General features: G+C 49.9%; 1 protein-coding gene across 2 annotated transcripts in view; it reads right to left on the bottom strand.

The window, feature by feature from the left end:
• Positions 1 to 562: 562 nt before the first annotated feature.
• RALY (RALY heterogeneous nuclear ribonucleoprotein) overlaps positions 563 to 14486 on the bottom strand; it is a 48768-nt gene continuing 34844 nt past the window's right edge. The window contains exons 1-8 of one of the 2 annotated variants that reach the window (XM_011965161.1): positions 8446 to 8812; positions 7174 to 7246; positions 6946 to 6993; positions 4771 to 4937; positions 4020 to 4133; positions 3578 to 3807; positions 2268 to 2316; positions 563 to 914 (exon numbers count right to left, since the gene is read on the bottom strand). In XM_011965161.1, the coding sequence (XP_011820551.1) occupies positions 2272 to 2316; positions 3578 to 3807; positions 4020 to 4133; positions 4771 to 4937; positions 6946 to 6993; positions 7174 to 7246; positions 8446 to 8776 (1008 nt within the window). In that variant the 5' untranslated portion in view covers positions 8777 to 8812 and the 3' untranslated portion in view covers positions 563 to 914; positions 2268 to 2271. Of the gene's footprint in view, positions 915 to 2267; positions 2317 to 3114; positions 3808 to 4019; positions 4134 to 4770; positions 4938 to 6945; positions 6994 to 7173; positions 7247 to 8445; positions 8813 to 14486 lie in introns of those variants that run through there. The other variant, XM_011965162.1, reaches the window with a different exon arrangement.

Genomic DNA, 14486 nt, shown 5'->3' with positions numbered 1-14486 from the left:
TAGGGTTTGTGTCAGGGGCAGGAAAGGGGTGGTGACAAAAACAGGAGAGGCTGGAGTAAGTAGGATCTTACACCCCACATTCAGGAGGAAGAATCAGTAAAGGGATTTTAGGCAGGGAAGGGATACGTTTGGAAAGACTGCATGGTTGCTGGGAGATGGTATAGGGCAGAAGCAGGAGACTGGGAGGCTGGTGGGAGGACAAAGTCCAAGTGAAAAAATTATAGTGTCCTCAGCCAGAAGAGAGAAGGTACATAGTGGCAGACTCCGGAATCCTTTTAAGAGCTAGGAAAGACCAGACTTAGAAGCCGGGGAAAGAGATAAGGTCTTGACTTACTATGGGGTAAACCAAGTGGGTCACAACTGCTTGACATTTCAGCCAGCAAGCTGCTCATAGGCCAGCATATCCAACCCTCCCCAGTGGCCCCACTGGCCATTTTAATCACCACCGACGACACTAAGGTCCAGATGGATCAGTATTAGGCACCCCAGACCAGCTTTTTGGTGGGCAGAAGGGCTGGGATATCTTCATGAGAAAACACAAATCATCCCATCTCAGAGCAGGTTGGGATCCAATCTCTTTATTGTCAGGGTCCCCTCCCTGTGGCCCCCCGCCAAACCTATAGAAAAAACCCAAGCCTGGGAGTGTCCTGGGGAGGGGAGGCAGTGTGGGGAAACTCCTGTGCTCTACCCTCTGGCCTGGGCAGTGCAGACAGGGAGGGCTCATGGGGAAGGAGTAGGCCAGTAACTCCACCTGCAGAGGATATGGCACTGGCTGGGATGCGTTGGGGGAGGAGGCACCTGCTGCCAGCTTTCCTCTGGTACCCGCTGGGGGGTGGCATCCAGGGTTGGGTGCCCGGCTTGAGGCCTGGGGCAGCGATGCCCTTCACCTGCTGGTGGCCATTGCTCCTGTCAGGCTGAGAGAGAGAGAGACAAAGAAGAGACTAAGGCCGAGAGGAAGAGACCCTGGTGCTAATAACAGGGGTAGGGAAGAAAGGATAGAATGATGTCTGGAGACAGAGATACTCTTGCACTCTGGCTGTGGCCTCATAATTTCCTGGCCATGTAACCTTGGGCAAGTCTCACCTGCTCTTTGAACCTCCGTTTCCTCACCTGAGCCCATGTAACTCACCTGTGAACTATTTTAACAAGCTTTGGCAAGCATCAGGCACAAACGGGTGTAACAGGATGGCTGGATATGGAGGTTTGTTTGCATTCCAGACAAAACAAACCAAGAAGTTCCAAAAGAAGACTGCGGCATATGTAGAATTTTCTAAAGTTCTTCTTGGGGCCTTTGCTGGTGGGATACCTCACTACAGCATAAATGTGTCATCTATCCAGACACCTCCCTGGGAACACTGCTGTTTGAGACCTTTCTCCACCCAAGGCACCCCAAAGGAATGGGTCAGAGAGTAGGCAGAGCTAGGTGTGGCCTGGCTTTCCTTCAAGGTAGGGCAGAGTAGATGGTAAACAGTGGCCAGAGAGTGGGCTTTGAAGCCTAACACCACTGGGCTGAAATCCAGGCTCCACCAATTACTACCTTATCTCCCTGCCCCCGTTAGTGTCCGTTTTTCACATCTATTATATTGGTACAATCATCAGCTTGTGGGACTGATGATGAACTCAGAGAAAGCAGGTGTAGCTCCTGTCATACAGGGCATTTCCTCCCCATGAAAGAATCAAATCCCAGCCCCTAAGCCTGACACATACGGTCCTTCACAATCACCCTCTGATGCTAAGCAGAGTCCTATACCAACTAGCCGGGCACTGCAGCCACAGGAGGCTCTTGGCCTCACCACATACCAAAGACTGTCACAGCTCTGTACGGCTAAGGCCATTCCCTTGGTGTGGAACATTGCTCCCTCAATCACTAGCAGGCTCAGCTACACATCATCTCTTCCATGACCTGGCCTCGCTCTATTGTTATCCTGCTCACACTAGGTGGTAATGGCTCATATCTTCCTCTGCCAGACTAGGAGCTCCTCAAGGGCAGAGACAGGCAACACGGCTGAGTGTGCTGAGGGAAGGAACCGTTGCTAGGCGGGCCCAACTGGCCCATCTACGGCACCTGCTTCCCCAGCATGGCAAGCCCTAGGAATGAAGGGGTGTGATGGGACGGCTAGATATGGAAGGGACTTCATTCTTGGGCACAGTCAGTGCTACCAGGCCAGGTATGCTTCATGACACTTCCTGCACAATCCAGGGAAAAAGCAACAACCTCCACTTCACTGCTTCCCCACCCTCTGCCCATCAGGACAGGACCCCTGTACCTGCTTACTGCAAGGCCCCATCATCCGCGTCTGTGTCCTGGCTGTGTTCCTGATAGGGAGGAGGTAAGAGAGACCACACATCACTCACTGTAGCTCTGAGTCCTGCCCTGAGCCATCTGTTCAGAAAAACTTCAGGGTCCAGAGAGCATCTAGAGGACACAGTCAGAAGAGGCAGGAACAGCCAAGGGGAATGACTATGGGACCAGCCAACAAAGCTGGCTTGGAAGCTTGTGAGGGTGGTCTGAGGAGTGAAGGGTGTTCTGGGAGTCGCAGGAGCCCCATTTCTGTGCATAGACAGCCTGCATTGGAGAAGGCTGAAAGCCTTATAGACTGGTGAGCTCCCCATCTCTGGCGGCATCTAAGTCTTTGTTAGGGCCTTTATGGACACTGCTATGCCTGAGCAAATAAGATGAAGGATCAGGCTACACTGAGAGATGAGTTGGGCATAAGGCAGACCTCCTAACTGTCACGGCCATGAGCCCATCTGTTCTCATGATAGAACCTAGCAGTGCTGAAAAGGAGAAAGCTGCAGACCCAGCAAGTCAGTCTAGACTCCAACCCTGGTTCAGTCCCTATGAGCTGATTCCCTAAGCACGCCACTCAGTCTTTGAGTCTCGGTTTCCTCACAGGGTAAAATGTGGGAACAGAATACTCTGCATAGTACAGGGCTCTTGTTAAGGTTATGTGAAGTTAGAGAGTGTGGTCTGGGTCTTGGTGCTCAATGAGAGTTCATTAAGTAAATGAGCAGGAAGTACACAACCCATATCCCACAGACTCAGAGTTTGGTCTACCCTCCCATTCAACATAAGCTCCTTGTCAAATGGCCTCCCGCCCTCAGCCTGAATAGTTCTAGTAATAGGTGGGGAGCTCACTCCCTTATGAGACAGCTTTTGCTTCGTGCTTGAAGAGCAACGGCTTTTAGAAAATCCTCATGTGAAGGTGACACCCACCTCCTGGGTGTGGCCTCCACAAGCCACCCCAGCCCTGCTCTGAAGCTCTGCAGGCCATGTGTGCTCTCTTATGTCCAAATCTCCCCTTCTCCAACTCATGTGGAAACCGGAGGCCAGAATGCACCTGCACTTAGGGGAGGTCTGCCCTAGGCCTCAGTGGGACTTCTGATGGTGTCTGAGATAGGCAAGTGCCCCCTGCTCATTTTTCCCTCTTTCCCCCAGGACCGTTAGAACCCCTGGGAAGGAGAGAAGAGGAAGTTCACAGTGGGGGCAAACAGCTCAGGCTGCCCGTTGCCCTGTTGGTCTCCTGAGAGTAGGAGCGCAGTCAAGTCCCAGTCGTGCCCCTGGCCAGGCCCTCACCAGCTCTTCCTCGCTGTGTGTCAGCAGCCCCTCCTCATCGCCGTCATCTCGGGTCCGTGCTTCTCCCTGGGGCAGGCCTGCCTCAGAAGTCGTGTTCTCTTGGGGGGCTGGTGGCCGGCTGCCGCTACCGCCACCACCGCCGCCACCGCCGCCGCCACCGCCGCCACCGCTGCCGCCACCGCCGCCACCACCGCCGCTGGCACCACCTCCATCACCCTTCTTCTTGCCATCTTGAGGGGAAGGGGAGGAGGAAGGGAGAATAAAACTCAGCCTGGGGCAGCTGTCTAGGGCAGCACCTTAGCAGAAGCTGGCCTCAGCATGGTGAGTGCAGGTGGCTCGGGATCTGCAGGGCCACCCTAGCTCCTCTCTCCCATGTATTATTTCCCCATGCTCTGCCCTGTGCCCTGGTCGCGGAGGTGGGTGAGAATCCTCAGAGGCTGACCTGGATTGGCCTTTTGCTCCGCAGCGATCTGCTCCAAGCGGCTCAGCAGGGCATCGATATTGGACTTGATCTGTGTCAGCTCCGTCTTGATGGCCTGCAGCTCACTGCTCTTTACTGGAAGTGGAGGGGGGACAGGGCTGTCATCTATGGGGCTGGAGGCTTGACAGTAGCACAAAACCTCAGCCCTGTTCTTTCAACCAGGAAAGCAGTTATTATTATTTTTTTCCCTACTCAGGGAAAAGGCCTCCTCCTTAGACTACCTGGCATCCATCCCTACAATGACAGTGAACACTTCTGAACCTGGCTTTCTTTTCTCCCGATATCTCAACTCTGAAAGGGACCCAGGAAAGACAGGAGCACAGGTGTGTATGTGTGGTGTGCTCTTCTGTGCGCACCTGAGTAAGAACATGTCTTCTGCAATCTGAATTCCTGCGTGCTTAGTTAAGCAGTATGTGTGTACCAGAGTGAATGTGGAGTAGTGGGCCTGTGTAGACCCGTCCTTATCCTTCCTAGAGGAAAGATGGCATCATTTCTTCACTGGGCACCATATCCAGCACTGGACCCTCTGTACCCTACCCAACCCACCCCCTCCTCCTAAAACAGCTGTCTCCTCACAGAAATGTATGAAAATACGTGATTGTGTCAGAGCAGCTGAATTGTGGAAGATTTTTTCTTTTATCTATTTTCCAATGTAAAAAAATGTCATTCTATTATTTTGCTAATGATAAAAAAAGATGATACAGTTACTCACACTTGATCTTGGCTGAGCTGGTGGTGATGGCTGTGGAGCGGGCAAAGAGCTTGACAGGTATGTTAGTTTTGACACGCCGGACCAAAGGGACTGTGACCCGGGGTCGCTTCACAGGGACTGCCCTGGGCACTGGCACCGGCGACAGACGGCCCCGGTAGTCGAAGAGCCTGTGAGGGCAGATGGGCCAGAGGCTGCAGCATGGCTTGTGGCCACCAGGCAGGTATTGCAGCTCCAGCTCCAAATGTGTGTGGCTGGTGAGGGGCTGGGAGGCCTGCACTAAACACAACTCTGCAGGCTCCCAGCTAGCCCTGGAGTGAAGAGGAAGGGCTTTCCGGACCCTGATGGCTGTTGGGATCCTCACGACCTCACTATAACCTCTCCAACCATCCAGGCCAAGTAAGGGCAGGCAAGGCAGCAGGTGGTAGTGGTTATACCCCATTCAAAAGAGGAGACATCCCTGGGTCCCCTGACAACCAGGCCTGCTCTATTACATGACCTGACTTCTGCTTGGTCAACTGCCACCCCAACCTCTGCTCCGAGTCTGCAACTCTCAAAGCAGCACAAATCCCCAGCTAGGACTAGAGAGGTATGGGAGTGGGGGTCAACTGAGCCTGCCTAAGCCTCAGTTTCCCCATATGCCAAATGAGGACGGCTACCCAAATTCAGTGTCCACCCAAGGGTACAGCATGAAAGAATTCGGTTAAAAACACACTTTAGAATGTGTTAATAGATGAAAGGTCAGGGTACTGAGACCCTCAGCTCACGAGCCCATGACCTCAGAGGCGTAAGACTGAAGTCTAAGCCCTTTCCTTACTTGACCTCCTTAATCACCACATCCTTCATGCTCCATTCCAGAGACAAAGGCCAGGGGCCTGGGACAGTATCAAGGTCAGGCAGCTCAATCAGACCCCCCAAGGCTCCCAGGCTGTGCATTGCTCCCAACCAAAGTCATCTCCCAGCCCTCTCCCGGAGGGCTTCCTTTCCAGCTGACCAGGCAGAAACTGAGTAGGCTGAGAAGCAGTCTTTCCCACATCTGCTGCTACCACCTTTTTCAGGGAATTGCGGCCATAGGGGGTATACTCCATATCATTTTTCCTGACAACAGCCAGGAAATCTGTCACCACTGGGCCAAAGCCCCATTCCTTGGGGCTCCTTTGTTCAGGGAGCCCCTCCCTGGAGGTGGTGATGGCTGCAGATGGAGAGTCTCTGGGAATGGATCCAATCCCAGACCCTGCATTTCTGCCCCCAAGGGGAGGGGACGGCTCTGGCCTTGGTCAGAATCACTGAACCACAGAATCCCAGAGCTGGAGGAGCCTGGAGAGATCACTTGGTGCAAGTCCATTTCACAAACTGGGAAGGGAATTTGCCCAAGGTCACACAATCCATTCAGTGGCAGAGCTGAGATTAGCACCTAAATCTTCCGACTCCCAGGATATTTCCCACTACATCACACAGTCTCCTGAAACCATTCACAGGGGGTCGGGGGTGAGGGTCGGGGTGGACGACTGATGCTCAGAGAGGCACTGTTCTTCTTGGGCTGCCTGGGATGGGCTAAGATGGACAGAGGGAGAGAAGCAGGTAGGAGGAGAGATTTGAGTTAGTCTCTACCATGATTTCTACTCAAGAATGTGGCTAGTGCTGTTGTAGTGGGAGCCCACAGCCTCCGGGCTGGAGTCTGGGTAGGGCTTGGGAGTAGAGGGTAGGCCACAGCCCATCAGGGACTAATCAGACTTCCAAACGGCTGCTGGCCTCTTGTCTCTAAATCTAAACCCAAGAGGCTTAGACTGAGCTCTGGGGTTCCTACCAGCTGCTTGGGTACCTCACAGAGGGAAAGGCTCAAACTCTCTGCAACCAGCGCTGTACCCTGTTGTGTATTCCAACTGGCCACATTTATACAGCTCTTGGCTGTACAGTCTCCTTGAGTCTCACCCAAGGACAAAAAGGAAAACAGGTAGTTAGCGTGGTAGACAGTGTGCTATGGCAGTAGGAGCTCTGGCCTGAGTATCTGCAGAACAGGACCCCAGTCTCAGCTCTGCCACTGACTGGTGGAGCAACCCTAGGCAAACCTCTGGGCTTTGGTTCTCATTTGCAGAACTGAGTGGGCTGCACCAACAATCTCTCAGGACCCTTCCAGCTTGGCTGTTTCACGCCTGGGCACGCCCCTCCCCTGCTCACCTGTCGTAGAAGTCGTCCCGGTAGTAATCATAGTCAAAGATGTAGCCACTGGGGAAACAAAGGGGAGAGGGCTGGAGCTTAGGGACGGCCACTCAGCCCACTTTCCACAGGTCCTCATCTCCAAACACCTCCCCAAGTTCTAGACTCAGCACACTGTCACACCAGCATTTACTCCCTCTGTGGAAAGAGAGAGCCATCCCACCCAGACAGACAGACAGACAGCCCCACCTGTATATGGCAGATGCTGCTCTCTTTAGCCCCTTGGGTCTGTCAGGCTTAGGCTCTCCAGCCATGTTGATGTCTGTGTGGAGGGAGAAGGCAGAGTTGGAATGCTAGCATGACAGTAGTGTGCCCACACCCATCACCCTCATGCACACACACAGCAATTCATGTGCTTACATGGTATACACATGGATTCTGCTCACTGATGGCGCCAACAAAGGTCTTCACACATCTAGTCATCAAACATTAGATTCATATCCAGATATCACATGGATATGCCTGTTTACATGTCCGTACACTTTCAGATCCATCCATACACGCTCATAAACATGTCCTCCCCCACCGCCCCCACACACGTCGAGTATTCCTATACATACTCTGAAATACACTCATGTAAATGCATAATACTTCAAGTACATGGGAACACATACATAGAGCCACCCTCACACACACATTCACATATCCAGGTAAGAAAGTCACACACAGGTAATGTGTACCTTCAAGTACACTCAGTATAGACAACTACCCACATGCAAATGAGCCAATGCACATTCACATGGATGTTCTACCAAACACCTTCATGCCTAGAATAATGCTTACTACATGCAAAGGTCTCAATAAATACCTGGTAAATATATGCATATCTGCTAACACATTCAAATACATTCTCTCTCACACACACACGACACCTATACATACAAAGGTATGCGTCCACGTATCTCCACATGTTCAGTCAATCCATACACTTCTTGTTCAGGAAAAAAACACATATAGATACCCCTTTTCAAACATACACATGTACACAGGAGTAAATGCACAAACATGAACACTGTACATACTTCAAGAGAGACCACTAGCATAGTCATATCACATGGACGTGACACCAAAGCTAAGCGTATTCGCATTGTCCTTGTGCTCCCAGACCCTCCTGCTCGCTCTCAGAAAGGGTTCTAACCTAAGGGATCTGTACCCGGTGTAACAGGCTGTTCTAGGCCATTCTGGTCTCTTTCTCTGGAGAATCTGCGTTTTAACTGGAACTGTAAAGCGTGTCACTAACAAGCTCTGAGAAAGCAGAGATAGGTCAGAAGTGTTTTCCAGAGGCTTCTAAAATTCTTCCCTATAGGGATTAATTTCATAACTACTTAACCATACCTTATAAATTTATAAAATCTCAGAGCAGTGGTACTGGTGAGAGAAACAGAGAAGGGGGTTGAGAACTGGATAGTGATAGCAGCTACTCTAGAGAATACTAGGAGAATATAGCGGAGAGAGGCTTACCCAGGGTCTGCCCGGCCAGCACCCGCCCATTCTCTCCCAGCACAGCTGCCCGGGCATGGCGCTCGTTGGAGTACTGAACAAAGGCATAGCCCTTGTGCACAGAACAGCCGGCCACACGGCCATACTTAGAGAAGATGGTCTCCACATCTGACTTCTTCACCAGAGCTGTGTTGAGGTTTCCAATGAACACTCGAGAGTTGATAGACTTGGGGTCATTCTTGTTGGTTACGTTGCTTGCCTGCATCTTCAAGGACATGGTGCCTACCTGAAGAGAGAGAGCCTCTGTGAAGTTGGGTCCCTGGGCTGGGCTCAAGGACTGCCCACGGCCCATATATCTGTGAAGTTGGGTCCCTGGGCTGGGCTCAAGGACTGCCCACGGCCCATATCCTGGATAAATGAATTGCCTCTTACCCTCCTTAACCCTTATAGCATCCAGCTTACCTGTTTCTGCATCTTGTTTTCTTGTCATGTTACCAAGAGTTGCCACATACTGGCTGCTGACCTCATGCCAGGTGCTTTACATATATCCCCTCATTTGGTACTCACATGATATGCAGAACCACAACATTTTACAAGGGAGAAATCTCACATTCAGAGAGGCCACGATGCTAGTGAATGGCAGGGCTGGGATCTGACCCCCTCATCTGCTTGACTCTAATTCTTCTAAGTCTACTTCTTTAATGCTCATCTCAAATGTTATTCCATTCAGGATCTAAATCTGAAGATCTTCAATGTAGAACCATGGTCACATGGTATTTGCAAGTGATGTTTACTCTAGACCACCACATGATAAAAACTGCAGGGTCCGGGCGTGGTGGCTCACACCTGTAATCCCAGCACTCTGGAGGCCGAGACAGGTGCATCACCTGACAGGTGCATCACCTGACAGGTGCATCAGGAGTTTGAAACCAGCCTGGCAAACATGGTGAAACCCTGTCTCTACTAAAAACACAAAAAATTAGCCAGGCGTGGTGGCGGGCACCTATAATCCCAGCCACTTGGGAGGCTGAGGCAGGAAAATCGCTTGAACCCGGGAGGCAGAGGTTGCAGTGAGCTGAGATTGTGCCACTGCACTCCAGCCTGGGTGACAGAGCGAGACTCTGTCTCAAAAAAATAAAACAAAGAAAAGAAAACAAAACTGCTTAGTCTGATCCAGACACAGAACTGTCTGGATTGCTACCAGCCATTTTGAAAAGCCTGATATGGTTTGAATTTGTGTCCGTGCCCAAATCTCATGTCTAATTGTAATCCCCAGTGTTGGAGGTGGGGCCTGGTGGGAGGTGACTGGATCATGGTGACTGAAATCATGGATTTCCCCCTCGGTGCTCCTCTCGTGATAGTGAGTGAGTGCTTGTAAGATCTGGTTATTTAGAAGAGTGCAGTACCTCCCACTGTCTCTTTTCCTCCTGCCCTGGCCATATGAAGACGTGTCTACTTCCCCTTCTCCTTCCACTACAATTGTAAATTTCCTGAGGCCTCCTGAGAAGCAGAGGCCTGTACAGCCTGCAGAACTGTGAGCCAATTAAATTTTTCATTATAAATTACCCAATCTCAGGTATTTCTTTATAACAGTGCAAGAATGGACTAATACAAAGCCTCGCCAAGTACTCACTGTGGGCTAAGGGTGGCATACAATACTGAATAATCCCAAGATCCCACAAGTGAATGTCGTGATTACTCATATTTTACCAGAAATTAATTGACAAGTTCATTAACTTACTAGTAAGGAGCATTCAAACTCAGGTCAGTCAGTCCCTAAAGTCTATTTCTTTCAACTTTATCATTTTGCTTCCCAGAACTAAAGCCAATTTAGATACCACAGAAAGTCAGCACATTCACCTGAGAATTACTTTTAATAAATTTATTTTTTAGTTACCCATATTAATACTAACTCATTCAAATATTTTTCTGTTTGGCTTAGACATAACACTGCACCTACCCTTTGCTCTCTATATTCTGGTCAGGTCTTTTACCTCAAAGGGCTGTACAAATTTTTCCCTCCAGTTTATGGCTAGGCATAGGCACCACGGGGAAAGGGAAAAGGAGAGAAGCTCAGTTTCAGTAGGAAAAGCCTAAGTTAAGCCTTGGCATTCGCGGTTCCCGGCCCAGTCTTCTGCTCATGGGTGTAGGTTGATGCCGCTCCCTTTTGGAACCCTCCTCTCTCAATAACCTAACCTTGGGACCATTTCAGGTGATAGAAGACTCCAAAGAGCATATATAAAAACTTTCATCAGTCTGCCAGACTACTTACCTAATATGTTGGGGGATTTCCTTTTCAGTGAACTGGAAAAAATAAATCTGTATCTCTTATCCCACTAGGGGATAAGAGACTTTTCTCCTAAATCCTCCCTGCCTGGAAGCTGGCATGTTCTAACCAGCAGGTGGTACTGTTTACAAGGAAATCATAGGCTGGACCTGAGCCCAACTTGGGAAGAAACTGCTCCTGGTGTTAGGCTTACCTAATGGACATACTGGAGTCAGGAGTGCATTATCTCACATAAAGAAAAGGGGCTGAGAGGGTCCCATCACTGCTACTGATGAAGGGGCTGGTTCCAGCTTTGGAACTGACTTGGAAAGAGACAGACTCTGGTTAGTTTACCTGTGGTTCCACTCATCTACACTTGTTAGGCAGTGAGGGACACAAAGAATAACACACTGTGCATAGCATACGAGGCAGGAAATGCTCACTGCTTGTTGTTCCCATGGGCTTGCCATTCCTCACAGTTCTCGCTGACAATCCCTCTCCTACATGGATGCCGAGCCATTCAAGGGTTAATTCTTTGTCTATCCATGGGTATACAAGAAGTTAACAGGGCCCCTGTATGGGCATCAGATGATTCTCTCCTAGGTACTTCAGCTCAAAGAGCTACAGTTTTGGCCCAGGGAGAAGCCACCTGCTTTGCCTAGAGGGAGTCAACCAAGCCCGGGGTGTGGATGGAGACAGAGTGACCTCTACTGGGAGCCACAAGCACCACTGAGCAGGAAGCATTTGCTGAACAGCTGTTCATGGTATTGTGACAAGATCAGTACTCACCTCCCTGACTGACGAGCCAAGTTTTTAAGGTTTGGCTCTGCCAGTCTTTTCTCTCATTCCCTGGGGTTTGGAATGATGCACATAAAAGGACTTTGCAAACCCTAAAGTCCTTCACAAGATCTTGTAATTACACTGGCTTGCACCTCTTTATTCCAATACTGCCACCTGCAAGCCCCATTCTAGATGAGGGTAAAGGTCAGAGTGGAACTCATTCTGTATAATGCCAAGGAGGGGCAGCCAGAAGCCATGGCATATGAACATCAGTTTTCTGATCTGTAGAGGAGAGACTTGGGAAGTGTATGTATGTGGTTGCAAGTGCTGCTCTGGGTGAGAAGTCTGCAGTTAAAAGGAGAAATGCTCACCTATGGCATGCTCTAGGCACCCAACCTCTGAGCTCCTCGTCTCAACAGCCCCCTATCCACTTTCATGCCCTGCACACTCCTCTGGAAGCAGGATGCGCAGGATGTGCTACTGTTGTGTGGACTCCCTCAGCCCAAAGAGACAGGTATCTATGGGGGTGTGGAAAGGCTTGAGTGACCACACACATGTTGATGAGGCTCCTCTAAGTGAGGAATAGAATTGGGAAAGGGAATGAAAAGGAGGTGGGGCCAGACTAGGTCTCCCTGAACTGCCAGGTTCAGGTACAGAATCCTAACGAGTCCAAGAATTCTAAATTTAGACATGGTATTCCAAGTTGTTAGGGACATCACAATTTATTAGCTTCACTTAGAACCTTCAAATGTTTAAACATATGGTACATGGGTCTCTATTTGTACTCTTGTTACTCTGCCCTGCAAATGTTACAGGGCAGGCCTGACAAAACTTGAGGCACAGTAAGTGTTCAATCAATATTAGGGAGGGAGTGGACATATGTCCCAGGAGGTGGTGAGGTGGTCTAGCTGTGGACTGCCTTAAGTGGTTAGGACCACTGGGGCAGAGGTCCCAGATACCTTTTTCTAATGTTTGACCCAAATACCCACCTCCACAGACCAACTCAATCCCTCCCACCCAATTCTTGCTATGCTTTTCAAGGCTTCCCCCTAGCTTAGAGTGGCAGCTCTAGAAAATATTGACATCAATTCAGCAGGAGCTACTTGACTTGGTAAGCTATTTCCTGCCCTGGGCCAAGCTCTGCCTCTCAGATTAGCTGTGTAATTGAGAGCAAGGTGTCTGCAGCCCCCAGGGGTCCTAGGTTTAGCAATGAGCTGAAGAGAGGTGGGTAGAAGGACTGTTCTTGGTGGTTGGAGGAAGGGAGAGAAGTAAATTTGTTCCTAGAGACTTCTGCAATGTCAGATGAGGACAGACCTGTGTGCACATGGAGTTTATAAATGCTCTCACTCGGAGGAACGGAAGTTTTACCCACAGTAAAAACTTGGCCAGGACGCCACGGCTAGTGAGTAGCAGAGCCAAGACTAACCCATGGGTCCTCTGATGCTAAGTCTAGGGTCCTTATATTCCATTTTTCATTCTGGGCTGGTGAGAGACAGGCCCCAAGACAGTGAGGAGCTGGGAGAGACCACAGTGTCTCAAAACAAAACAAAACAAAACACCATGTTTGAGAAAACTGGGGACTGGCTCCCCAATAAGTGCCTTCACCTATACCTGCAGGAGAAACAACTGCTGCGTAAAAGCTGGGCCTTTTAAGTTAATTAAAATCCACTAGGGACACAGGCTTTGAAATGCAATTTACAGCTCAAAGGGACGGGCCTGCTCCTCTAGGCTAGTAAGAGCAGAAGAAACGTGGCAAAAACAAATTCATTTTTTTCCAGTTGAAATATTTCAGCTGGAAATTGTTTTTGAACACAGGAGAGCCAAGCCTGAACATGGAGAAAAGTGACAGGGGTTTGCAAAGGTAGAAAAGTCCTAAAAGTTACCTCTGAACTTTGAGTAAATGAGATACCCAAAGAGCTGTCACAGTAAAAACAGCCACTGGCTTGGCACAGTGGCTCACGCCCGTAATCCCAGCACTTTGGGACGCCAAGGCGGGTGGATCACTTGAGGTCAGGAGCTCAGGACCAGCCTATCTAACATGGCGAAACCCCGTCTCTACTTAAAAGAAAGAAAGAAAGAAAAAAAAAAAAGCCAGGCATGGTGGTGTACGTCTGTAATCCCAGCTACTTGGGAGGCTGAGGCAGGAGAACTGTTTGATCACGCCACTGCACTCCAGCCTAGGCGACAGAGCAAGACTTCCCGTTTAAAAAAAAAAAAAAAAAAAAAAGCCACTAATTACTGAATGCTGCATGGTATTACAGTATTTAATCCTCACAACAGCCCTGTGAGGAGCTGTTTGACATAGGGAAACTGAGACAGGTTCAGAGAAGCAAGGTAATTGGTTAACAGAGCAAAGCCGGAACTGGAATCAGAACCTCAGAAACAGGTATCTGCAGGTATCTTGCACATGGCACAGGGATGCCTTGGGTTCTGACTTCCCCAGCAAGATTATGTTACCTTGCGTCAGCCACTCACGCTCTCCTTGGTCCTTGCCCTTTCCCTTTTCTACTACAATTCCTCATGGTTGCACAGAATTTTAGTGAACAAATCCAGTTTATATCTCTTGTAGTATGAGTGTGCCTCCTCCACCAAATCTGTGTTGAAACCTAATCCCTAACGTGAAGGTATTAGGAAGTGGGGCTTTAGGAGTGATTAGGTCCCAAAGGGAAGGGAAAGCCCTCAAGAATGAGTTTAATGCCTTTAAAGAAAAAGAGCCCCAGGCCAGGAAGTGGCTCACGCCAGTAATCCCAGCACTTTGAAAAGCCAAGGTGGGAGGATCCTTTGAGGCCAGGAGTTGGAGACCAGCCTAGGCTACATCACAAGACCTCATCTCTACAAAATAAATAAGAGGGCCGGGCGCGGTGGCTCAAGCCTGTAATCCCAGCACTTTGGGAGGCTGAGACAGGCGGATCACGAGGTCGAGATCGAGACCATCCTGGCTAACACGGTGAAACCCCGTCTCTACTAAAAAATACAAAAAACTAGCCAGGCGCGGTGGCGGGCGCCTGTAGTCCCA

This window comes from Mandrillus leucophaeus, unplaced genomic scaffold (assembly GCF_000951045.1).
Source record: "Mandrillus leucophaeus isolate KB7577 unplaced genomic scaffold, Mleu.le_1.0 Scaffold716, whole genome shotgun sequence".
Taxonomy (NCBI): Eukaryota; Metazoa; Chordata; class Mammalia; order Primates; family Cercopithecidae; genus Mandrillus; species Mandrillus leucophaeus.
This window is presented reverse-complemented; position numbering and strand designations above follow the sequence as displayed.